This window comes from Equus quagga, chromosome 1, assembly GCF_021613505.1.
Source record: "Equus quagga isolate Etosha38 chromosome 1, UCLA_HA_Equagga_1.0, whole genome shotgun sequence".
NCBI lineage: Eukaryota > Metazoa > Chordata > Mammalia > Perissodactyla > Equidae > Equus > Equus quagga.
The window spans coordinates 163,335,366-163,363,237 of NC_060267.1; the positions used below are offsets into that span (position 1 = coordinate 163,335,366).

The 27,872-nt window shown below is 38.0% G+C and overlaps 1 protein-coding gene across 1 annotated transcript in view; it reads left to right on the forward strand.

The window, feature by feature from the left end:
* Positions 1-27,872, forward strand: part of TBC1D5 (TBC1 domain family member 5) — a 562,315-nt gene that overhangs the window by 468,907 nt on the left and 65,536 nt on the right. The window contains exon 18 of the mRNA XM_046674041.1: positions 14,497-14,756. Coding sequence (XP_046529997.1) covers positions 14,497-14,756 — 260 coding nt within the window. The remainder of the gene's footprint in view (positions 1-14,496; positions 14,757-27,872) is intronic.

Here is a 27,872-nt window from a genome sequence, read left to right on the forward strand (position 1 = left end):
CATTGAATGGGAAGACAGGGAGTGGGGATGATCCATAGGGGATCTGTATACTCATGGGGAAACCCCAGCAGTGATTAGTAAGTAGAGGATAGACAAAAGACAGGCATCTGGAAAGCAGGGAACTAATACCTACTGCGTCTATGGTAATGGACTTCTATTTGTGTTGCTTATCCAAATAAAGGATGAGGATGCAAAGATGACATGTGATTTCATGGATAAGAATATCTCTAGAAATCAAGAAGCCTGATTTCTCTTCTCTGCTTTACCATGGATGGCTATAATTAAGTCTTTAAAAGCAAGCGCCTAGGTATTTTAGTGGTAGATTTTCCATTATGTGTGGGTAATATTCTCTATGCTCTGATTTTACTTACTTGCAAATTTCTTTTTAAAAATGGGAATTGACATTTTCTTATTCATTCAACTTTTGAGCTCAGAATGACAATTTAACACTCAAATCTTGTATCAGTTTTGTCCTTAAATAACCAGAAATTGCTGCTATAAAAAAAAATAAGTACATCTAAATTGTGACCAGTCTACAGAAAGACCCATCTAATTTATTTAGGAATCCATGACTACTAAAATGCCCAATTGGGTAGTTATGGAACAGAATCTCATAGTTTTTAGTACTGCAATCTCTTTTATTAAGAGTAGAATCACATACCCTCTGTATTCCAAAACATTTGTGGATTTTCTGTTTTGAAAATGACACAATTTCTCAAAATGCCTAGTTCTTTCTGCATTTTAAAGGTGACGGCACCTGAGCTGTCAGTAGTGCCACAGGAGCACGTCACTTTATCTAGCAGTGCCTTTTTACAGACTCCACAACAGTAGATCTTTTAACTTGCTTAAGCAATTTTCTATCACCAAAATTAGGTATTTCATTTGAGTAAATTAGGCCTTGATAGAGATGGAAGAAACCAAGCTTAGTTCCTGATCTCTTTACTCACCAGATCAGCAATAACATTCTCTGTGCTAACATTGCCAGCTTTCCTCTGCCTTATGTCAGAGCTTCATGTAAACAACTTAAGTGATATCAATGATGAAAGATTCCAGAATTATAAATCTGGCCGGTAGGCCCTCTGCAGAAGACCCCTTGTCAGGACGCCTACATGGGATCTAAGAGGAAACCAGGCACCAGGGAAAGAAGATTCTAGTAAGGCGAGTTTCCTGGGCTCTGGGGGTATATCCCACATTCCTCCCTGGGGCTCCATGTGATTAAAGAGTGACGGCATCCAATGCATTCTTACCCCAAGAATGCCAAGTGGCTAATAATTCTCCATCTCTCCTTGGGCTGAGGATCTACCTCAGTTAGGAGTGCTCCTCTCAGGGCCTGGCCTAACTAGAATGTCCTGAGAAAGTACAGGATCCCAGGAAGCACAATGATTCTTCTAACAATTGTAATCTTGTACTAGAATATGAGCTTTGTGATATCAGGGACCACATCTGTCTCCTTCATTGCTTTTTCCTCAGTACGTGGCACAGAGGACAAATTCAAATATTAGTGAAATGAATGAATGCTTTTTTTTCCGTTTTTTTTTTTTCTGCTTTTTCTCCCCAAATCCTCCAAGTACATAGTTGTATATTTTAGTTGTGGGTCCTTCCAGTTGTGCTATGTGGGATGCCGCCTCAATGTGGCCTAATGAGCAGTAACATGTCCACGCCTTGGATCCGAACTGGTGAAACCCTGGGTCGCCAAAGCAGAGCGTGTGAACTCAACCACTTGGCCACGGGGCCAGCCCCTGAATGAATGCTTTTTAGCTTCAATTGTAAAATAACATGTTGATGTCAGGGTCTGGATCTTATAATCTTCATATTCCAAGGGCCTAGCACAGTACCTGGCACTGTCTCCTAGTATTCAGTAAATATTTAGCTTAATGACTGAGTAAATAAATACTGCTTTGAATACCTAAAAGGCATTATAAAATTTCCCTGGACAATTTCCATTTTATATGGTCAAAAAGATTTTCTAAATTAGGCTTTATTATATTTACTTACATAATGACTGGATTTTTTCAGAAGTATTTTATTGCTAAAATATGGTAAAGAAATAATATGTTAATAATATTCCCCAAGCCATGAAGCCAACAAGTCCATGGTTATCAGTATTAGTAGTTAATTGGCTAATCAGAATTTCAAAGGACACTGATTTCTATATAAATGTAACTTTGTGATATTTTTATCCTCAGGTAACTAAGAGTTTGTACTATAAATACATCTATGTCTGAAGTTTTCTTTCTGTTGTATCAAAGAGAGTTGTTCATTCCTAACCAATTTAGGTAAATTGGTAATTGATGCGGGGTTGGTGAGCCGATGAGTCGAAAGAAAGATTTCTTGGACTTTCAAGGTCTGGCAGTAGTGCTCTTTTACTTAGAGAATAGTGTGGAATAGCATGGGGACAGGACCCATGGGCGGTCAGAGCTGCTGCATGAGGACAGGGCCCATGGGCAGGAGGAGCCGCTGGGTGGAGAGTAAGGCTAAATTTAAGGCATAGGTATGTGAGCCATCTCTTTACAAGACAATGGAAAGAACACGTAAAAAGGTTAAAATGGTATCAGTGCAGGTGGGGTCTGGCCATTGGGTGGTCCCACAACTTTTAGATAAGAATCAAATCGGATTAAGTAAAGGCCAGAAGCCACCACCCTAAATCAGTTACATGAGGTTGCCAGACAGTAACCAACTTAAGTCCTTGCCTTCCCCATTAAGAGTTTCTAGAGATAAGGTCATCTCCCTTCTTCCTGGCACAGAGAGGGAGGCATCTTTACAGATGGAGGTTTCCCTTACAAATGTAAATGTCTCCCAACAAAGGGCAAGCAAACTCTGCTCCTCGGAGCCTGCTTCTCATCTGCAGTTTTAAAAGTAACCAGCCTAAAAATCCTCATCAGTAATGTTATCTCCTATTTAGTCCAGAGTAAATAGATCTTTCTCCTTTCTTAAAAAAATTTTTCTATAATTTGTACTCAATACATAGATCTAAATATTCAGTCTGATGAGTTTTGACAGTTTTATATACCCATGTAACCACCATCCAAAACAATATATCTGGAGTGAACATTTCTTTCACCCAAGGGTTCCCTCATGTTCCTTTACAGTCAATTCCAACCCTTCATCCCAAGACAACTTTCTAATTTCGATTGCCATATATTAGTTTTGCCTTCTTTTGAGCTTCACATAACTGGAACTACACAGTATGCACTCTTTTGTGTCTAGCTTTTTTCGTTCAGCATATTGTTTTTGCAGTTCATCCATGTTGTTGCAAATATCAATAGTTCTTTCCTTTAGATTGTTGGGTTGTATTTCATTATATGAATATGCCACAAGTTTTTATCTGTTCATTTGTTGATAGATACTAGATTATTTCCAGATTTGAGGTATTATGATTAAGGCTGCTATGAACATTCTCACACAGTTGTTTTGATGTTGTTGTTTATTATTGTTATTTGTGGATATATGTTTTTCTTTCTCTTGGGTAAACACTTTGAAATTAAATTGCTGTATAGGATAGATGTATGTTTAACTTTATAAGAAACTACCAAACTGTTTTACAAAGTAATTATGTCTTTTTCCACTCCCATCAGGAATATATGGGGTTCTGTCGCTCTACATCCTTGTCAGCATTTGCTGTTGTCAGTCTTTTTGATTTTATCTATTCTAGTTTGTATGAAAATGGTATTTCATTGTGGTTTAATTTGCATCTTTCTGATGACTAATGATGTTGAGCATCTTTACATAGCATATTGGTGATTTGTTTATCTTCTTTTGTGAAGTGTCTGTTCAAGTATTTTGCCTATTTTTAATGGGTTGTTTGTCTTTTTGTTCTTGTTTTTTAGGAATTCTTTATATATTCTGGATAGGAGTCTTTGTCAGATATATATACTGCAAATATTATTCCCCATTATGTGGCCTGCCTACTCATTTTCTTAACGATGTCTTTTGATAAGAGGAAAATTTTTATTTCAATGTCATTGGGTTTTTTTTCCTTTTATGGCTAGTGCATTTTGTTTCCTATCTAAGCAATCTTTGCCTCCCCTTAGTCTCCACTGTTGAGGGTCCCCAAGACCACCATCAGCTTCAATGATTCATCAGATTCATCATCACAGAACTCCGAAAAGCTGTTATATTCATAGTCGCAGTATATTATGGCAAAAGGATACAGATTAAAATCAGGAAAAGAAAAAGGTTGGAGCCTAGGAGAAACCAGGTACAAGTTTCCAATTATTCTCTCCCAATGGAGTACTTAAATCTCCCAGGAACCATATATGACAACAGATGTGAAGTGTTGCTAACTACGGAAACTCACCCAGGCCTTGGTGTCCCCCAAGATTTTTTATTAGAGGTCTGTCACATGTGCATGAAGCCACCGTGTGACTAACATTAGCTACTCAGTCTCTAGTTTCATCAGAGGTCAGGCTGATACACTGTGGCATGGAGCCCAGGTTGAACAAAAACAGGCTTTTACTGTAAATCCTATTGTTAGTATAAACTATTTGGTGTGGCCCAATGCCCCAGGTATACGAAGACTCTTATCAGGCAGGACATTCCAAGGACTAGAGGTTATCTCTCAGTTGTCAGTCAAGGACCAGTCCTAAACAACTTCAGAATGTACAGGATTTGGGCAGCCCAGGCCTGCTGAGTTAACCCTTTACTATACTGTCTCAAAGATAGTCTGTGTGATTCTATCATTTGTATTAAATCTGTGGTACACCTCAAATTAATTTTTGTGTGTGAACTGAGGTAAAGATTAAGGTCTATCTTTTTCCATATAGATATTCAGCTGTTCAGTGCCATTTGTTTAAAAAGTCTTTCCTGGGGTGGCCCCGTGGCCAAGTGGTCAAGTTCATGTGCTCCGCTTCAGTGGCCCAGGGTTTCACTGGTTTGGATCCTGGGTGCGGACGTGGCACCGCTCGTCAAGCCATGCTGAGGCAGCATCCCACATAGTACAACCAGAAGGACCTACAATTAGAATATACAACTATGTACTGGGGAGCTTTGGGGAGGAGAAGAAGAAAAAAAGACAAGATTTCCCTGTTGAATTAAGTTGGATCTTTGGTTGAAAATCAATTGACTGTATTTGTATGAGTCTATTTCTGGATGCTCTATCCTTTCTCTAATACTACACCAGCTTAATTACGTAGCTTTATAACAGCAAGTCTTGATTTTAAGTAGTCTGATTCTTTTTCATTATTTTGGCTATTCTAGGTTCTTTGCATTTCCATATAAATTTCAGAATCAACTTGTCAGTTTCTATAAAAACTTTTGGGATTTTGATCAGGAAAGGAAAAAGGTTGGAGGACAGGAGAAACCAGGTACAGGTTTCCAATTGTCCTCTCCCAATGGATTGCATTGAATCTTGATCAATTTGGAAAGAACTGATACTTTAATATTACTGAATTATCTAATCCATGGACATGGACTATCTCTTCATTTAGTTGGGTCTTCTTTAAATTCTCTCAGTAGTATTTTATAGTTTTTAGTGTAGAGGTCTTATAGATTTCCTCTTAATTAAGAGAAAATAAATTCCTCTTTTTTTCCTGCATCTAACCTGTTCCTTCCTGTGCCTGTATTTTTAAAATGTGACTGTTTCCTTGGACTTTGCTGTGGACTCACGTTTCTTTATATATATTGCTTCCCATACCTCGTGCCTTAAAACTCTAACAGTTGATTCTTGATAGATGTTTAACTACAGCTGCTTGTGATTTTTTTTTTAATTGTGAAGATATATAGCAATTTTCAAAGTAAGGGAAGAGAGGTGAAGAGAGCAAAACTCCCCATCACGATTAATACCACGATTAATGCATAATTGCTTATTATTTGTTATGTTGTTTAACAAATATTATAAACTGTGTTCAGACCCAATTAGGTAAGCCCCCCTGTCTAGCTCATACCCACCCACTCATCGGGGCCAGCCTTTTTATCCCTAACAAGCGCTACTTTTGTTTCACGTCACGTTAACAAAAATGTGCCACATAGAACATCATCATAGTCTTTATAGCTGAAAGGAAACATATGTATCACTTGAAAGTTAGACTTCTAAAGAATAAGTATAGCAGCTAACTTTTATCATTTAGTTTTAATAAAAACATATAAATTCTAGAGCTCCATGAGAGATGGAGAGAGTTCACTTTCTAAGATAACAGAAACCTCACCCTATGGCAAACAAACTAGAACTAGATGCAGATGTCTTTCATTGAAGCAAATTCTTTTTTAAATTAAAGAATTTAAAGAGTTGGAAACCAATTCATTTTATGGAATTTGAAGACTTCAACTTACAGAATTTGTAAGTAGAAGTACATCATGGATGTTAGCACAGATGTTAGGATCATCTGAAAAGTACTGTGTTGCAGCCTTGACAACTGTTTTAAATTTCCAAATAAAAGATTGATGTCTATAAGTATGAAAGAAGTAAATATGAACCATAATCTGTTGAGGCTAGGTCAATAATGATGGACTAGAAAACTGGAGAGATGCAAGGAGACTGTTGTTTCTATCCAAAACCAAAGTCAAAGATGTGAGGGCAGTCTGGCTGCGACATCAGTCACCCCATTGATCACCAGGGTTCATTTGGCTGATCTAGCTGACTAGGTGGGTGTCCCCTTCCATCCTCATCGCTCCATGTGTGTTCCTTCCGAATCTGTGCACTCCATTGAAGAGGATGACCTTCCTTGAGAGAGGAGGACTCTTCTTTGGTCAAGGGTATATGAGTAGCTACGCTCCCCTCCCAGAACCTCCAAACTGGCTCTCAAAACCAAAGTCACATATTTATATTTACTTTTTCCAACTATTTTTTGCACTTAAGAAAAGAATTTTAAAATAAGTTATATGCTTTTATGGTGGAAAAAAGCATATATAGAATGTGGTAAGAAAATGATAAAAAGAAAAGGAGACTATAATAGAAAAGGGAAAAGAATAGAGAAAAAAAGTCTCGAAAGGAAGATGAACATAGAGGAGGAAGGAGGGACCAAAAAACAATAGAAACTGAGAGTGGAAATAAGGAGGCAGGGCAAACAGGTAGGTCCCAAAGTTTGGAGATGGGGTTTGGTCAACATTCCCCAAGGGCCTAGACTAGTGTGCGGGCCTCTTATTTGGTCCTGTCGTCTCAATAGTATAATAAATTTGGTGGTAGAAGACATTTGGGACTGCAGATCACAAACTCTTAGAGTTGGAAAGGGGCTTTCATTTAACTCTGTCTCTCACCCATGCCAGGACTAGGAAGCTTGTGTGTCTGAAAATGCTTTTCCAGTCTCTGCTTAGACAGTTCCAGAAAAGGAACACTTTTTTTTTTTTTGGTATTTATTTATTTATTTTAGTTTATAGATTTTCTTTATTGAGGTCACATTGGTTCATAACATTATATAAATTTCAAGTGTACATCATTATGTTTCAACTTCCATATAGACTGTATCGTGTACATCACCGAAAGTCTAGTTTCCATCCATTACCGTACATATGTGCCCTTATACCCTTTGCTTTCCCCACGTTTTTCCTCTGGTAAGCACCAATCTGGTCTCTCTATCTGTGTGTTTGTTTGTTTATCTTCCAGCACTTACTATTTTAAGTAGAGCTTGTTAAATTATTAGAAAGAATTTCGTGTCATAGCTTTTTAACCCTCTTCTGTTACTTTCTGTAACTTTTGTAACTCATCTCAATTTTTAACACCATGCAAAAGAAGGGCTGTGTTCCCTCATGGCAGCTCTCACAGTGTTGGAGAACTTGATCCCCAGCCTTTGTAGCCATTCCTCTTGCAGTGTAATTTTCCTACCTCCCCACTGTTCTGCTCCATTATGTAAACACAAAATTCAATTCTACCAAGAGTAATGCATCACCACAAAGCTCTCTGCCATAGTTGTACAGTTATCTCCTGCAATGTAGGCACTCATTCTAGTCTTTCTAGTCCAATATTTATATTTGCTATTAAAGGATAATATATGTTTTACTATAAAAGGATAATATGTTTTTAGTATAGATAGATACTATATTTACTTTTGAAGGATAATTTCACAGGATGCACAATTCTAGGTTGGTGGTTTTTCTCTCTCAACACTTTAAAAATTTATTCTACTTTCTTCTTGCATGCATGGTTTCTGAGAAGAAATTGGATATGATTCTTACCTTGCTCCTCTATAAATAAGGTGTTTTTTAACTCTGGCTTCTTTCATGAATTTTTTTCTTTATCTGTGACATTCTGTACTTTTAAAATGATGTGACTAAGTATAGTTTTTTTGGAATTTATCCTACTTGGTGTTCTCTGAGCTTCCTGGATCCGTGGTTTGGTGTCTGACATTAATTTGGGGAAATTCTCAGTCATTATTGTTTCACATATTTCTTCTGTTCCTTTTTCTCTTTCTTCTCCTTCTGGTATTCCCATTATGCGTATGTTACATCTTTTATAGGTATCCTACAGTTCTTGGATAGTCTGTTCTGGGTTTTTTCTGTCTTTTTTCTCTTTGGTTTTTCAGTTTATGGAGTTTCTTTTGGAATATCCTCAGTGTCAGAGATTCTTTCCTCAGCTGTGTGCAGTCTACTAATGAGCTCATCAAAGACATTCTTCATTTCTATTACAGTGTTTTGATCTCTATCATTTCCTTTTTTTCCTCTCTTACAATTTCCTTCTCTGTTTCCATTGCCCATCTGTTCTTGCATGCTGTCTACTTTATTCATTAGAGCCCTTAGAATTTTAATCATGGTGGTTTTATATTCCCAGTCTAATAATTCCAATATTCCTGCTATATCTGAGTCTGGTTCTGATGCTTTCTCTGTCTCTTCAAACTGTGTTTTTTTGCTTGTTTAGAATGTCTTGTAATTTTTTTTGATAGTTGGGCATGATGTAGTGGGTAATACAAACTGCTATAAATAGGCCGTTAGTAATGTGGCGATAAAGTGTGGGAGGAGAGGAAGCATTCTATAGTCCTATGATGAAGTCTCAGTCTTTTGTGAGCCTGTGCCTCTAGACTGTGAACTTCACACATGCCTCTCTTCCCCCCTCCCCAACTTATGTGGGACAGGATGGCTTGAGGGGGCTGGGGTTGGGTATTTCACTTTCCCCAGGTCATTTAGGCTCTGATAAAACCCCAGAAGGTTAGATTCTGGTTAAATAGTTTTCCCTGAAGGCAGGCCTTGTTAAGAAGAACAGAATGTTCTGATGTATTTCAAAATGGTTCTTTTTCTCTCCCCTTGCCAGAACCATGATTTTTCTCCCATATTTACCATGAGAATTTGGTAGGGCTCCGGGAGGTAAAATTCCAAAAGTGTGGGCTGCCCTACCTCATGACTGGGTCCCCTAGGATTTTTTGTATCTCAAGTTTGTCCACACTGGGCCTCTAGCAATTCATTGACTACAGTTTCGATTCCCCTGCCCCAGTACTGAGTCCTGAGAGTTTCTGCCCCTGGGTTCTGCTCTAGTGATTCGTGATTCTCCATATTCACCTGCCAGTCTCTCCAATTTGGGGACAGCAGTTTACCCTGTGACCTCACTTCTCTTACAGATCTTAGAAAAAATCGTTCATGTTTTTTAGCTTGTTCAGCTTTTTATTTGTTATTTGGACAGAGTGGGGACTTCCAAGCTTCTTCTATGCCAGACTGGAAATCAGAAGTTCACTGATCTAGTATTTATGTAGCCCACGAATCTTACTTTTCTTCAGCATCACTGTGGGCTCATATTAACCTTATAAACCAAAATATAGACCAAACATGAATGTTTGGGAATTTTATTATTTTAGTATGAACTCGTGTTAATCCATGTCTCCCTATTCTATATGTAATGTGCAGTTGTAAAAAGTTTTAACCTAAGTGCACAAGCTCTTATTTATCTTTGTTATATTTTATCTGTTTAATTCATTTCTCATGCCAGCATATTGAGAGTATTTTAAATGTTCATTATTTTACCTGATATATTATGTGTCTCTGCATCCTTTGGTCTCAAATTCAATGAGCACATGTCCTCTTTCTTCAAGTCACAAAATTATAGAATTTTCTATCTAGAGGGGACACAACACATCATATAATTCGTCCCCCTTAGTTTAAAGCTCGGGGAACTTAGGGCCAGACAGCAGTCTAACTGACTCCTCAGTCACACAGATCACGGACGGAAGATTACGGTCTTAAAACAGGACTGGAGAGCAGGTCTGTGAACCAAGTCTGAGACACTTATTGTCGCTGGAGGTCCTTAACGGGTGTTAAAACATTCAACAACACACTTGAGGTACAGTTGTTCAGCTGTGACTGAGCGTGCATTATCTTCCATTATTGCCACTGACACTGACACACCTTGATAGAATCTAACAGACTTTAACACTTCAGACAAGAAATAAAGTTGCCTTAGAATGACTTGTTTTTAGTGAACCATACTGGCTACTTTTAATAAATTATAACCATTTCCAAATAATTAGTAAAAATATTTATATAAGCCAGTCTGTTTTCCAGTTCATGATTTCTACAATCCTTTTGAATAATCAGGACATTTCCTCACTTCCATTCTTCTGATATTTCTATTTTTATTCAGCAAAACAAAGTGAGTAATATATTTAAAGACAAACAGACTCAACCATGTGAGATTTTAAAATGTACCTAAATAACAGTTGAGTCAACAGACTATTTAGAAAATGTGGAGGAAAAACTTTGATGCTATTGCTATAAGCAGATGTAAATGTATAGCTTTAAATGCTTTTGGTGGGAAAGAGAGAGAATGAATAAGTGAATGAATGAATGAACCAAGCATTCAACCTTTGGAAACACAAGAAAAGAAATAATAAGGAAGATATTAATTAGAATATAAAGAAAAATAATTAAAAATAAATTGAAAATTCATTCTTTGACAAAAGCATGAACAAGCATCTAACAAAATTTTATTGCAAAAAAGAGTGAAATAAGCCAATATTAGATACTTAATATTAGACCTAAAACATCTTAGGTAGAAAGGAAATAAACCGGGGTGGTGTCGAGATTTGGATACCAGCAGAAGGAAGGTTGTGGCGAATTTTTACAGAGGTAATAATGTGATAGTGGTTTTTTTAAAAGCTTTAGAAAGATTTTAGAAGTTGAATGAAAACAACTCATGACTCCTGCAATTAAGAAGGCATTGGAGAAAGCTAGAAGCTCTCAGTAGAACGTGGGTTACAAAGCCAGGCTGCAAGAGATTAAGGAGATATGAAGAGGCAGCAAGAGTCACCCATTTTCAGAGATTCAGAAACTGAACAAAAGGGGCCCAACAGTGAAGCCAGGTTGGGTTCCAGTACGGGTATCTTGAAGGATTCTTGGAGCTTCAGAAAAATGCCCCTGCTTCTACTTATTTAACCTTCTAAATGAGTAAAGAAATTTTTGGCACAATTTCAAAACAATCCAGCCTAGATGGTACTATCTTTAATAATAGTATGTAGTAGACAATAGTAATGAAAGACTTTGATTAAACAGAATTAGTTACTCTTTAGGTTTGATATTTGATGTCTTGTTAATTCCAGAGTCCTCTTACTATTTATTTCAGCACTATTTACACATTGCACTTCATCTTCAGTCCAATCCAATCCTCACTGTTCATCAGATCTCTGACAACTGTATTAATTTTCATTAATTTAGCACACAAGACTTAATAGTATACATCACAACCAATCATTGTTGCTGTTTTTAGTATTTCTTAGAATGCTGCTACTAATATATAAGATCTATATTAGCTAACTTTGGCGTAAAAATTCTCCTGCCTGAAAAACCAAGGAACTATGGACAACATGCTTTGCCGAGAAGTACTTGGTTTACAATTGTTCGTATCTGAAAATACATAGAGTTACCTTCAGTAGTTGTTTTCAGAAGAAAATATTCTTCTGGAAGCTAAGACTAGTGAATGAGGGGGAAATTGGTTAAAAACAAAAAATGTTAAAAACAGAAAACAGTGCTCATCCCCTTTTAAGAGCTATTCAGATGAAAAATTGCTCGGCATGAGCTTGATCTATATGTTTTTCGTGGTTATTAGTAGTAATGAAGATGCATTAACCATATTCTCTTGATAATGCTCTAGCAGTTTCTTAGTACTTTTATCAACATATAAATTTTACAACTGGCAATATGGGAATTTGACTAGTACATTTTTGTTTATAAAAAAGGGTAACAACATTATAACTTCTTCATATCTGTGAATTATGAAGCTTGACGTGCAAATAAGCAAAACTAAAATGCAGTAGAACTTCAATATCCTGATAGTTCTTCCTTCTGCTGCCACTCACAAGAAATGGGAATGCATGTGGACTGCTTAGTGGAGTACAATGCCAGAGGTGAATGCCTTCTTAATCCAGAATTTATGGATTCTTTTCATTTCATTCATTCTTTTTCTTAATAAACATGTATCGAGTGCCTTCTCTGTTGCTAAGCTGTAGTGTCTGTAAATTGAGAATGTTCTACTTCAACAGGAAGCAGCTGAAAACAGGAAGTGGTACATAATCCCTACGTATCCTTATCTCCATTAGGAAATGTTATTTTTGATAATTTTTGGAAGGACATTAAATAGCTTGGTTCTTTAAAGATGAAACTTGATGCAAAAAGAACCACTTGAAAGGTGATTTTTTTTTACATTCCATTGAGTTATAAATGAGTAGGTCTTCCTTTTATAAAGCTGAATTTCAGGTTTTAAATTTGACTTGTCCTATCTCCAAAGCAATGTAAGTCTCCAATTCCTGGCCTATAATATTAGCTAGTGCCATTAGAGAAAACTTTATAGAAAGAAGAGGAATGGTGTTCCTTCCTTTTTAGTAGAACTCTGGATCACTTCTGTTTTCAAGCTGTTATCTAGTCATGCCAAGGATACGGCTGTCATATAAAAAGTGGAATTACTGTGTGAGTGCTGCCTGGTAGATCTGAGAGAAGGAAATGATGGTAAAATTCAGGTTAACTCAAACTTGACTTTCAGTTTTCCACTGTTATGAAAAAGAAGCAAAATGTGAGAAAATAAGTTTCTATTAATGATTTGGGCAATAAAGCTACAAACTTTGGTATTGTCATAGAGTTGGACTACCTCCACAACTAAAATAACGTATAATCATAACTGGTTTTTAAGATAATAGCCCTGAGATACTTGAAGATTATGAATCATTTGGGAAGTAATCATTCGTTTAACAAACATTTGCTTGGTGTCCTCTATTTGCCGGATGGTTCTAACACAGGCGCTGGCAAACCGTGGAAGCTGAGAGATGAAGTGTACGTGAGGGAGTGCAGTGTTTAAGGGGGTTAATTGCCACTGAGAGGTAGAGTAAAATAAGGGTAGACCTTCAGCTCTGCAATGCAGAAGTCATTGGTGACCCTGAGGAGTGGTTTCAGAGCAATGGCAAGGAGTCCACAACCACGCCTTAGTGGGCCAAAGACTGAAGAAGCAGAAGTAGCATGTTTAGATTCCCTTTTGAAAAAACATGTTGTGAGGAGGGAAAGAAGTGGGATGGTAATAGAAAAGAATGAAGATTTAAAGGAGACGTTAGTGTGTGCGTGCACATGCACACACACACAAACCCCCATACCCATGGTTGTATGCTAAGAGGAATGATACAAGAGAAGGGTGCAGGAGCAGGAGTCTCGAAAAGTCTGAGGAGATGGGATCCAGAGCACAGATGGAGAAGCTGGCCATGGCTAGGAGCAGGGACTCTTCTTCCACTGTAACAGGTAGAAAGACTTAGCCCACAGGTAGAAGGAGCTGCCATGCAACAAATATTTATAAAATACCTATTTTGTGTTAGGCAATGGCAATATATAGCAGAGAGACAAAAAATCCTTGCTTTCATGAAACTTTTATTTGAGTGGGGATTGGATGAGGTGGACAGATAATAACCGAATAAGTAAAATATAAGTATGTCAGAGATGCAAAGTGCTATCAAGTAAAGCAAAGCAGGGCAGCGGGGAAGGAGGACATGGAGTGCTGGGGCGGCGGGGGTGGATTGCAATTCTCATGAACTGGGCCCCTGATGTAACTTCTGTGAATTTACTTTGTGACTCACAGACAGATTTATTTTTCAAAATCAGATTAAATGTGGCCTAATACCCATATGCCAGGGCTTGTGGGAAATCTACTCTCAGCCTGGCTTCACAGGTGCCCCCTTCTGTGAGTAGCCCAAGGCTTGCCCAGCCCTGTACCTCTCCTTTAGAGTCCTCATCACAGGTTTTAATCATACATTTATTTATTTGATCAAGGTGTTTCTTCGCTACTGGACTAGAAGTTCCAAGAGGGGAACTATGTCTGTTTTGGACAGTTGTCCCCAGAACCTAGCACAGAATTGGCACATAATGAGCCCTATTTGTTGAACGAATGAAAAGTGAAAATACTGTTTTCCATAAACCACATCTTTAAGAATCTTGTTTTTTTTTTATTCTCTGGTCACTTTTAAGTTTTCACTTCTCATTTTGTGTAACTGATCCAATGAATGGCCTTTTCATAGCAGGTAAGGTATGTTTTTCTACCAGTGGAGTATGTGAAATAGAATTGTCCTCTAATTTAAATAATATCTCTACACCCAATTTTTGTTTTCTTTATAGGACCAATGCCAAAGGCACTCCCCTGAATATAAATAAGGTCTCTAATAGCCTGATTAATTTTGGAAGAAAGCTGATTTCTCCGGCGATGGCCCCAGGCAGTGCTGGTGGCCCTGCACCTGGGGGCGGTAGTGGCAGCTCCTCCACTCCTGTGATTCCCCCTAGGACCTTAACAGAGGCCCCCAGGCATCATTTGCAGCAGCAGCAGCAGCAGCAGCAGAGGCTGATGAAATCAGAAAGTATGCCAGTGCAATTGAACAAAGGTAAGGAAAAAGCACTAGTAAATCTAAAGAAAACACTCAGTGCAGCCCGAAATTTCCTCACTTGCCCAAAACATTCTCCTAGAAATAGAAGTTAATGCAAAACTTAATTTTTAAAAAATCTATTGTATTAGATCCTTTTTAAGTTGGAATATCAGATATTATATTGTTCTTAATTTACATTTTATGAGGTAATTTGTTAAGGTGTTTTTTTTAACATTTATATCCTAGTATATTACATTTAAGTCTTGTGGATCTGTATTGAGTAGGGCATGAACTGTCACAACACAGAACTTGAAGTCAACTGACTGTGATCTCTGCTAACTTTGTATAATGAAGCTGCTGACTAGAAGAGGCTCTGAAATGGGAAGTTCCAACACCATAGGCTATACAGTCATAGCGTTAATCCGTGCCACTAGGAAGAAGCGTGCCACTAGGCTTGCAGTCTCTCATCCAGCTGCTTTACCCCTGGGGAATACAAACTGGAGCCTTAAGTGGGGAAAAAAGCTAAACAGAATTTCAAGCAGCCAAAGTAAGTGTCTGGGTCCATACACGAAAAGTTAGAGCCCTAGAATGTTAGAGCAGAGGACAGCTGGGAGATCTTCCGATCCAAATCTCATTTGATGACTGGGGCACTTGTGTTGGTTCTGCTGTTAGTGGCACTCCTGCAGCTGGGACTCAGGAAAGCTTATTTCTATTTCAGGGCCTTTCCAGCGCTTCACCTCCCTCACGTATTTTATTCTTAAGAAAGCCCTTCAGGTTCTTACTCAGAACTTTTGAAGTTTTATTTTCCACTCATTTGCAGAGACGTAATGTGTTAGGTACCCCTATTCATAGCAGATTAGAATCATCCACATTTATTTTTAATGGTGGGACTCTTCTGTCTATACTCTAGAAGAAAGAAAAGTAACATGATAGCAGAATATCTACAAAAATCAATCCCAAAACCTCACAAAGCATAGAGTCTGCAGCCATAGTGTCAAATATCCTGACCCATGCCTCATTCGTATCTTGAAGGGATCCTGTGTTACAGCCATATTCAGTAACTGGTGCTGACAATAACAATAGTAATATTGAGTCAGTAAGAAGACCCTAAACCACGTTCCATATACTATGTTTAAGAAGATGGCATCCAAAATTATTAAAAGTTTTAAACTATTGGCATTTAAATTGGTAAACTTAAGTTAAATAGAGTTTATTCCCCAATGATATAAAATAATGAGTAGTATCAGTAATGACTGTGTGGTGCGTGTGTACTCTTCCGTTAGTTATAGCATGTTATCTATCGTTGCCTGTATGAAGTATTAGACTTTGTATAATTAGTATTTAAATTGCTAGTCGAATGTTTGGTTTACCTTGCGTAAGAATATCTCGTTTAAAATTGCATTCTTTTTTTTTTTAATGTAGAGCTATCACACATGATTTAAAGAAAAGGAGACTTCAAATCATTAACATGTTGTAAATGTATTTTAATGCCAGGAGACATGCCCACTTACAGAATAGAAATGAATGTTATTTTATATATTTCTTAACTGTACTGTTTTATTGTTCTAAACAAATATGATTTTTATATTGCTTTGATAACAAGCCATAGTCAGTAGTAATTCTAACTGATGGCAGGCAAATGAGTCAGAGAATCTCTTAATGCTATAGCTTAAATTTTCTGAGGAACCAAGCCAAATGACTCTAGAAATATAAAGTTGTATCTCTAAGGAAATGTCAAGTATTAATATCACAGTAAGTGAGAAGGGAAGTGCAGGAGGATGGAACAATTGATGCAAACGAAGTCCCCAGTGATGAGGAGACCACAGAGCGCTTAAGCACAGTATTTGGAACATGAGCATCACCAGGGCATTTTGCAACTGATCCCTGTGCTGAGAGAGAGGGGCCTTGTTTGGCAGCTCTTCTCTTTATTTCTGCTTTGTTCTGCTCTTGTCAGTCTACAAAAAGCTTGCCTACCTTCATGTTAAAGATAAATATTCCTGCTAAAGTCCCTCCCTGCATAAAGGTTTGAATAAAATAGAGTTATCAGGCAAAGAGAACAGTTCATACAAGTAGAAGTAGAATAGGTTGATGCTCTTCCTTCCTTCACTCTCCCGGGAGCTGTAAGCAGAATACTGAAGCTCTCTGACCCTTTCTTGCCTCACTCTGAAATAAAGAGTTTGGACTGAACTGTGGGGAGCCTCCCAGCTCCAAAAATCTATTGTTTCCTTTGGTGAAAGATACATTGTTACTTCTCCAACATTAGTTCTTTATGTTGGTCTGTCCCACAAGTGTCCTGCTGTGCTATGACGCTGACAAATCTGCAAGTGTGTCACCTCGTCCCAGAGATTAGTGAGCACAGTATTTAGCCTGTCAGGAGCTTTGTGTTGGAATGTGACTTCTAACTATCTCAGAAGAAAGTCATCTATGTAGTGCCTTTGAGGAAAGATAATGTAATAGACTTTTTAGTGTACTCTGCTGGAAATTTTGGAAGTTGTTTTGAAAAGTGGTTGTTTATAAAGATGAAAGTGCTTATGGTTTTCATAGGTAACTCTCGATTATTTGTGCTTATATAGGAGAAGAATTATATGAAAAACTCAAAATTCATGTATCTCTTGCTTGAAATACATTCTGTAGTGTGTATATGTGTTGGGGGTGAGGTCATGAAGGAAAGAAAAGGGAGCACAAATGCTCCTCCATAATTTTCCTGGTGATACTTAATATTAAGATTAGTTTTCAGTCTCTAAATATACACTAACAGGTGATCCAGAAGCAGCAGAGTAAAATAGGTAACAAGTATAAATTGAAAATCTCCTTCAAATATATGAAAAATAGGCATACCATTTATCAGTGAATAGAGTTTTTATCAGTGAATAGAGAGTTAACTATATTATGAAAATTATCAGTGAATAGAGAGTTAACTATATTATGAAAATTCAGAATTATGAAAGTTCTGCTAAAAGCCGTTTATCACTTGTTTGGAGTATGTACCTATTTATAGATTTTATTTCAGTTATAGGAGAATATAAATGCATGTACTGTTAATTGATGGGGACGATATAATTACAACCCAATAATTTCCAGATGAGCTGACCGTGCTGTAAATCATAATTGTAGCAAGTGGTCAAGGCATTGAGGGTATGTTGTTTAATTTAAAAATTGATTTTTTACTATTGTATGGAAGCTACAGGGGAAGTGAGTCTATTAATCATGCGTTGTCATACATAGAAAATATGGTTCCTTTTAAGAAGACTTGTTTTTTAGCTTGTTAACCTCAAAATAGCATAGGCCTTCAGATGCTGATCTATCCAGAGGATTGTTCTGTTGACAGTTACTGTGCTCCGGGCTGAACGTTGTCATCCAGGAAGGAAATCAAAGAATGCAAAAGTCTTCCTCCTAAATGGTAGTGAAGCTCAGGTTCTTCACAGAATTCCCTGTTGTGCTCCTTTTCCTTTCTTTCCTGTGTTTAAAATGTACTCCTTTCCCCCCATTTCCTTTGTCTGTTTTTTGAATTTGAACACTTCTTTATTTTAAGCATTTACTACAGGTCCAATTTGTAAATGAGATCTTGCCTATAATAAGTATATCAAGTGTAAAGGGTATGCAGTTCACAGATTTATTTTTACATGTTGACATTTACAAGTACATGTGGTAACTTAGGAAATCTTTTCAGTTACTTAATATGAAATTAGAACTTGTTTAGGTCTTTATCTTATCACTGAAGATACTGGTTTCAAATTTAGTTAAAAATAAATTTTGTCTGTTATAAGAGGAAATCAATTTCAAAAGAATGCTTACTTCTTAATAAATGCATATTATTTACTTTTGGGTAAAGAATTTTTTTAAAAAGAAAGAAAATATAAAATCATACTACTATTTGTAGCATAATGAAATCTGCTCAGCAAAATCTTTTGATTGCTAAAGTTTTCTATACTTTAAGCTGATAAAAACTTTTTTTTTCTTTAAGAAAAACGCAAAAAAGCTTTTTAGGAAAAAACTTTTTAAAAACTATTTTCTTTTAAAAATATTTAGTATTTTTCAAGATTGTGCTATGTTTTCTGTCGTACTGTGCTTTTAGTAATTAGGTTGATGAAAGTATTAAATCATTAAGTATAAAAGAAAAGTAATTTTTTCCTTTTTATGAAATCTAATTATTTTTTCTTATGAAATCCAGGCGATGTAGTTACAGGAAGCGATGCTCAGGTTTCTGTTCCTGTCCAGACTCTAACTGACCTCCAAGGTACAGTTATTGTGGCAACGTAGTATATCTCTTTGCCTGCACTATTATCATTGCCTACTCCAAACTCCATTTTTCTTTTTGCCCACCCTCCGTTCATACTGTTCACTACCATTGTTCAGCCACTGAGCGGCACTGTTGTTTAGAACAAAAGTCCCCTCGTGTCATACCTTGGTGATGCCAAATCTGGCTGTGATGTGGATTTTCTAAGTTTGCACCAGCCTCTTTCCTTGCAAAATATGATCACTCCATATTTTGTGGTAATTTTAACACTGCACTTTATTTGGCAGCTCACACTGAGGTGTTCTTTTTGTTGCATAGATGCTCTGTGACAGTACTTGTCATATTAGTTCTGAGATTAGATGATTTATAAGCTGTTTATATGCATATTATTGTGTGTATTAACTAGACATTCTTATTATACTTTACCTAAAAGAATTACAACTTTATTTTGAAATAAATTTTTAAGTACAGGCTTTGTATTATGAGTCATGTTAACAGAATTAAAATCCTGTGTGACAAATCTCCATATACAGTAACTGGCACTGATTTAAAATCAAAAGATAACATTTTAATATCATAACTGTTCAAAACCTAGAAAAAAGTTTACTTAAATAGAAAATAATAGTAATCCATATTCAGCACCTCCTGTGGAATTTCAAAACGTATAAATATTTAAAGTTGCTCCATTAATCTTTTATTATGTAATGTTTTAGATAAAATATGCTATAGAGAGGATTTCTGTATTAAGTGGAAGCCTAGACTAACTTTAAGAATCTTCAATTCAAATTCAGACTAAAATGATAATATTGAGAAGGATTGGTGGCAGATGTTAGCTCAGGGCTAATCTTCCTCAAAAAAAAAGATAATATTAAAATTCATATCATATTTTTCTTAATTTAAAATATGCACATAATATAGTCATGCTACTAGTATTAAAATACTGTTTTAATAATGATATGTCTTCATAATATCCATGCTTTTTTGTAAATTAACAGGAAAGAATAAATTGTGATGAGGAGATGAGTGGCGTTTTAGCTTAACTTCCTAAAAACACACATTCTGGCGATAGAAGTATGTGCCCTTACGTCTATGTGTAGTTCTGGGTTTCACAGGGTATGGTTTCTGGCTGTGTTCTGGTAATGGAACCAGCTGACCTTTAAGGGCTTTTCTAGCTCAGGGACTCCACGAAGAGCTGCTGTTTGCTCTTGGTGTCTGTTAAGTGATCTGTGTAATAAAAGGAGTGCAGTAGCATGGCCAATAGAAACAGCAGATAATCTCCAAATGATTCCTCTTTAGCTTTGTTAGTTATTGCACTAAAATGAATGTGAATGTGATCATCTGGTATGGTGAGAATTCACAGGACTTAAATTTGTTTCCTAAAATTAAATTGGAGTTCCCAGGCAACTTTTTAACCAGTGTTTCGTTATCCCAGAGTTCACTTCCTAACTTTTCTGTTAGTTTGCTGCAGAGTAGATCTTTGGCTGTGGAAGCTCATTGTATAGGTGTAGAAAGAGAGAGTTGAAGGTTGTCTTGCTTGTTTGGACTTCTGCTTCTATGCTATTGCTTAATCCTGTTTTTCTGCAGACCAGAGGCACATGAACAGTGTTGCTTTTTAAAAAGAATCTTGAAGAGAAAGGTCATATCGTTTTCTTCAGATAAGTTGTGTTATATCAGTAGAATCATCTCATTTACTTATTCAGCACATATTTATTGAGTGCCTACTATATGCCAGACTCTGTTTTCATTGGTTCCTTGGCTTTCCCTGCAGTTTTACCAGGTTGCTTGGGTGTCAGCCTGTGCTTTAGATGACCCAGGCAAGCCTACACAGGAACCAGCTCTTTTTCTGGATACCCTGTTTGGAATTCCCCCTGCCTGCCATGCTCTGACAGAGATTGTATCAGTCTGATAGGAAAGGCTCCAGCTGCTTTATGAGACATGAGGCCCAAATAAACAGCTTTCAAATTGACTGTGACAGTGATGGTGAGATGATACCTACCCTGATTTAGAGAAGTCACTTTTGTGTTTTCCTCAACACACTTCCTGCAGAGTGTCAAAGAAGCAAGCGGAAGTAGAAGTAAACAAAAATAGTTAATGATGGCAACAAAAACTTTCTAACAATCTGTGTTTTGTAGGATCAGTAATATTAGAAGTTGGAGAACTTCATCAGAGGTGCCACACCCTTTAGACTCCCCTATATAATATTTCAAGAGTAGATATACTTTTCAGGGAAATAAAACTATCATTTAGATTTTCCCAAGTGTCTTTTTTCAAAGTAATGGAGTAAATTTCAAACAGTGAAGTAAATATCAATACTTTAAATGATTCTTTGATTATATGTAGTCTCTTTTTCCCATGAGATTTCGTATCTTTGCCTTTTAACACAATAATTGTATGGGTTTTAATTTTTGAAGAAAAATACTGAATATAAAGTGAGATTCCACAGTTTAGGTTAGTAAATAATTTTTGGAAAATTGTTGGAAGGTTCCATTTTTATATCTCTCACTGTAGGTTGCAATCATAAAAATATGACAAAAAAAATATGTTTTTTGAAGACTTAACTCAAACGCTTTCTTCAAAATTATTGTTGGAAATTACACACTTATCCCAGAAACTTTTTTCAAGAGATATTTAGGAATTTATTCATAAACCAAAAGCTTTAAAATATGCGTTCACACAGACATTACTTCCAAAGAGAATTTGGAGTTTTCGACAACAGAAGTATGTAAGTGTTATCATATAGTGGACCAGCAGGAAAGACATTTAGGCTTCTTAAGTTATTGCCATAGACATTTTTAAAATTTATTTTTGTGTATGTTTATGTTATGGATATGAATATATATACATATATGCACACACATAGATATCATCATAAAACATTCATCAGGTTGTTTGTAAAAATACAAAGGGGAGAAAAAGGTGAAAAATCTGCCTGCCCAAATAACCATTATTGACGTTCTTAAAGTAAAACTAAAATACATATAATATTAGACAATCCCAAATAATTAAAGGCATAAAACAGAAAAAATCTCTCTTTCCTCCTCCCACTTCTTTCTGTTATCCCGTTTCCCTAAGGGTAACAAATGTTAAGTTTCTTCTAGGAAAAAAAGATTTTAAACTGACAAGTAATGTGCAAGTCATGTTAAAGTGAGAGCAGCTCACGTGTCTGGAGATGACTTCCTCTCTGGACCTTCAAGAAGAGAGCATTTAACAGAAATGTCCCAGTGCTGATGACAAGCAGCAAATTAGTAGAACAAAGAAAAGGGAGGTCAGATCAACTAGAGTAGGACATAGTAATAACAAGACAAAGAGACTGAAAAACCAAATAATTATCCTCATGGATGACCCTGTATTGGTCACTCTGGTTGTTGAGAAATGATAGTCCCAAAGCAGAACAGATAGTTGCATTGTTTCTGTATAATCACTTAAGAGGGCGGAGAAATATATAATATGTAAAATGAATTTTGGGAAGCTTCAGTTAGCTAGAAAATGCAATTCTGTGAAAGACTTATTCCAAAAGACATTGAATAAATGAGCTGCTTCGGGACTGAGAGCAAGGTCAGAATTTGCCCTTTACATTAAAAAGACCTCATTCCATTTTTCTTTAATCTAATTTTGGTTCAGTTAGTCCAGCCCACCTGGCACAGCCCTTGTTAGGGAACAGGGTGGTGCAGCTTTGCCAGCGTAGGTTCCAGAGTTGATGCTGGGTTTGAATCCTGCCTCCATCGCTGCCTTGTTGGATGACCGAGGGAGATTACTTAACCTCTTATCTGTAAAGAGAGAAAAAGAAGAGCTGCTTCAAGGGTGGTTGTAGGAAGTTACCTCAACACCTGTCCCATAGAATGGCTCAAGGGTGCTACCCGCTCAGGTGCTGGTGATGATGGCAGCGCCATTATGCATTTTCCTCAAATACCTTTTTGGTTTTCAGAATCAAATTATGAAGGAACCAACTCAACCCTTCTGTCTTTTTCCGTAGCATACTTCTGATATTCTGAAACCACATGTCTGCATGCAAGCACTGGATCCAGCAGTGCTCGACCTCTGTGGTCAGGCTAGAACCGGTCTATTCCAGGGCCTTAGGTGCAGCCTGCTCCCATTCACTCTCCTTTGGCACCAGGATGTGTGTCTTGAATAAGTAAACATCAGCCCTCTTGCTGTCTGTCACTCAAGTCTGTGAGGTAACAAAATGTTACCAGATAAGGCCAGATGCCTCTTGTCCTGGGTCACTGTATAAAGCCAAGGTGGTCCCTTTCTGTGGCCACAGCATTGGGCTTCCCTGGCTTTTCCCTTTCTGCTCTTCTGAGCCATGCACCTCCCATCAACAACAACCCCCAGACTTCCCAGCCCCTGAACACCTTGCCTTTGGGTGTCCTGTGTCCACCTCCTTCAGCTGGTCTCAGGTTGATGGGGGTTCTGCCTGTTTATTTAGGAATATACCCCAACCCAGCCTCTGGTCTTATTTCCCATTGAGTTTAATGAGAGAAAAGTAATGAAAATATTATCCATGGGACATAGTAGGAGCTTAATAAATATTTTTTCCCTTCCTCCTTGTCTCCCTCCCAGCCATCCTGTAGTCAGGGCTCCTCACTGATACCTGTGAAGCTCATTCAGTCAACTTGGGCTCTTGAGAAATAACCTCCAACGAGATGTAGCACATGGGACACAAAGCTTTTATTGAATGTTTCAGAGAGGGAAAGAGAATGAAGGAAACACTTAATATACCCTACACATGGCCATATCTAGTCCGGATAGCACTTTTGTGCACTTTAGAACAAGTATCCCTTCTGTACAGATGCAGCTCGCACCAGGGCATACATCTTAACAAGTAGAACGTGGCCTGGATTTCAGCTGCTCCACGAGGCAGTTTTAAGTACGGCATATGTGGTAGTCCTCTGCTTAGAGCCTGTAAGCTGAAGTCTGTGAGAGGTCCCTTGGAAGTGCAGCCAGTGTAAGCATAATCCCCACAGGAGAGGACTGGCAAATCTGTAACCCAGGGTCCTGCATATTAAACTCCCTACTCTAGATTTGGAAGTCCCCACTGTGCTAGTAATGATTTATGTCTACTGAGTACTTAGCATATGCTGGGCACCCCACTGAGCCCTTCACACTCACTTAGGACACACAGCATGTGTGAAGTAGATGCCTCACTTGTAGCTGAAAACTGTGGCTTATGGAGGGTCAATGACTTGTTCAAGGACCCAAAACTAGATATCAGCTGAGCCCAGACTCAAGTCTAGGTGTGTCTCTCCCAGCAGGTATTGATTTGAGGGGTTCTGCCTCATAAACATCTCAAGTCTACCACCACAGCCTCAGTTTAAGCCCTTATAATCTCTTGTGTGGGCTGGTGCAGGAGATGCCACATTCAACCAAGCTCCTGTAATCCTCATGCTACTTTTCTGTTTAAAATCTGTAGTAACTCCCGTTGCCTACTGTCGACTAAAATAATCCATAACCAATCTATAAATGAAAATTTGGGTGAGTTTATTCTGAGCTTAAATTTTAGGATTATAACCCGGGAGAGTCTTTCCACAAAGGAGCAGAGCCCTCCAAAGAAGTGGGGGTACACAGGGTGGTTATATACCCTCAAAGAGGGTGTTTCACATATGATTGAAATGTCCCTCCCACAATAGTCACAAGATTGCCCTGTCCGCACAGCACTTGATGGACACAGCAGGTAGTGGGTCTGCTATCTTGGTGGGCGTAACAGGAGGGAAGTCTATTGTCTCAAGCTGGGTGGTCACAGCTGGGCGCAGCAGTTTCTAGCCTAAAGAAAGATACTTAATCCTTAAGGAAACCCAACCTTGGGAGGGGGAGGGAAGTTGCGCCTTTATCTCAAGGGCCTTTTGCTCTTGCCATAGGGAATCTCTAAAGCAGATATACAATGCATGCTCAATGGCCTCGGTCAGGCTCTTTTGGAAAGACAAGGTCAGGCCGAATTAGGTTTACACCAAATGGCTTCCTCATATATTCCAATATATCCTATTACTTGCCTTTTTTATTTGTCACTACTGACAAGATAAAGGACAGACCCCTTAGAATGAGAACATGGGGCTCTTCTTGATCTAGCTGGCCCTATTTGTAGAGCCTCACCCTCCCTCTTTTCTCCCTCCTCCCAGGGCTGGATGACCAAGAGGGAAAATGAGTTCACATTGAGGGTACCAGCAACTTTTAGAAAGAATTTGTTTGATTCCCTCCTCCCCCTAGAAAACCATTGAAATAATCATCAAGTGAAAAAGAAGCAAACACGCTGTTAGACTTAATTTCATTTTACACTGATATTGGTGTCATTTTCAATTACACATGGAGGGCAAGAAGCTCCAAGGGATTTGGTCAAGCTCTGATTGAGCTAGATGTTCCTAGTAGTCGAACTGCCTTGGTGAATACTATGTTCTCTACCCAAAATGGACCTCCCTGAGCCACCCACACACACAGGTTTTATGATTGAGCTCACACCTCTAAATGCCTGAGACAGAATGGATACTCCCTCTTTGCTTTGAGTACTGTCCTTTATATTCTGTGTTTGCTGTTCTCACCTGGGATTGCAGGTAGCTTAGTGTGTGTACAAGTCTGTATTTCCCTTCTACTGCTATTTTAGGAGCTTCTTAAGAGCTCCTGGTGTGGTCATCCCCTGTCCTCGGGGCTGGACAGAGTCTCATAGGCATTTCACGAGACCAGTCTATATAGGGCTCGTTCCCCACTGTTTGGTTGTGAATGAAAGACTGTGTGCATGGCTGAGGCGGCTTAAGAATGGCCCTATAGTTAGTATATTTAAGAATGCCTTACAGTATAAAATAATTTTAAATAGTTGTCTTGGGTCAGGATTTCTGAGAAATAAACTGTGAAAGATTTATAGGTAGGAAGCTTTGAGGGAGTGCCCTCAAGATCAGCACCTGGGGAGTGAAAGCAGCAGCACTGAGCTGAGGGAGGAATTGAACTTCCTCGCAGTTGCTGCTGGAACCTCTGGGGCTGGGATGGCCCTCCAGAGTTGTCCACCATGAGGGAAGGGACCAGCCTTTATCCTCTGTCAGCCCAAACTGGTCACTGGATTGGAGCTGGTCCCCCGGGAAGGGCATGACCTCTCTTCAGCTCTCTTCAGCTGAGGGCTGTTTCCAGAGAGGATCTCTTGAGAGCCCTCAGCAGCCAACACTCCTAGCAGCTGGGGGAATGAGTGTCTTGGGCCTGAAAGGGTAATCTGGGCAGCGCATCACAGCAATATATTCAAGAATGTGCCTCTAAGAATAGGCTTTAAATTTTAGTGCAATAAAGGAAATGATTAATGTTGTTCTTATCAGTTAAAAACTTGAAAAGATTTATAGAGCTTCACAACCAACTGCAGCTTATTGGCTACAGGCTTGTTGAGAATACTGACTCCTCAGCTCTGCAACTGTCCAGGAGAGGCCCAGGTGACAGAATGTCCCGTGCATTTGCCCGGGGTCGCATACCAGTGTTGTCACGTTCTGTGTGTACTGGGCATGAAAAGGGCAGGAAAGCCTGATAGTCCTTTCCTCTTCTCAAGGCAAGATTACTCCTGGTGTCTAGGCTTTTCTTACAGATCTGCGGAGGAGATACTCCCATCATCCCTTTGGAGAACATGTTCTGGTGACTTCATTTCCTTAGGGTCTAAATGTTTACGTTCCCAAAGGGCACAAAAACGTCAGGAAACTAATTTCTGTAATTGAGAGGAAATATATTTTATACAGGGTTCTTGTGTGAAATATAGGCCAGGTACTTTATTAATACTACCACTCATTTGGAATTTGATAATTCAGAGATAAATTCTGATAAAAACTTACCTTAGTGTTATCTCTGAAAAGGTGGTTGCTAAGCAGAATAATAGGTACAGAAAAACCTGTGGATGTTGTTCCTCATGGGAACAAACTGCCTTCAGATTCTTTCTGGATTGCATCCTTACTCTCACACAGTACATAATTGATAAGCATATTTATTAAAGCAGAGAGTCTAAAGATTTCTCCTAGATGCATCATCACCTTATTTTAAAATAGTTACTTAAATGTAACAACCTGAATGTTGTGAAAAACATTTGGAAAATTAGACTGTTCATTGCTTTATACCTGCACTATCCAATGTGATATCCCCTAGCCACATGTGGCCATTGAGCACTTGAAATGTATGCTGCCAGTATGAAATGTGTCATGGATTTTGAAGATTTAGCGTGAAAAAATGAATGTCAAATATCTCGATAATTTTTTTATTTTGATTACAAGTTGGAACAATAATAGTTTGGGTATAATGGGTTAAATAAAATAGATTATTAAAATCAATTTCACCTTACTTTTTAAATTTGAATACTAGAAACTTAAAAATTATATATATGGCTCACATTATGTTTCTATTGAGCAGTGCCGGTGTATGCAGTCCTCTTCCAATATTCTAAAGGGAACATCGCAGACCTTTATTGTAGTCCCGCAACATGCCACCCACTATGCTCGCTTTTCCCAACAGGTGAAGCTGGTAATGACCACAGTCCCTGCTCTTGGTGAATCTGGCCTTATGTAACCCAAGTAGGGACACTAATTGAATACAACTGGCCGAAAAATTGGGTAGATGAGCCTATTCCCCAAATCTGGTTTATTTGGTTTTTTGGTTTCTTTTTTGCCATTTTGAATTAAGAGCTGCTTGGAGTCACCCCTGTGATACATAAATGTGATAATATGTGTTGGCATAGTCTTTAAGTTTGGACGGATCTTATGATATTGCCAGCTATATATATATAACTCTATGTCCTTAGGCAAGTTGATTAAACCCTCCAAGCCTCGATTTTCTCAGCTGTAACCACCTCATAGTGTCATTAGGATTAAGTGATATAATTTGTGTAAAGGTACATACATGTGTGTGGACTAACATTTTGCAAATATTTCATTGCTGTAGTGTATTCTAAT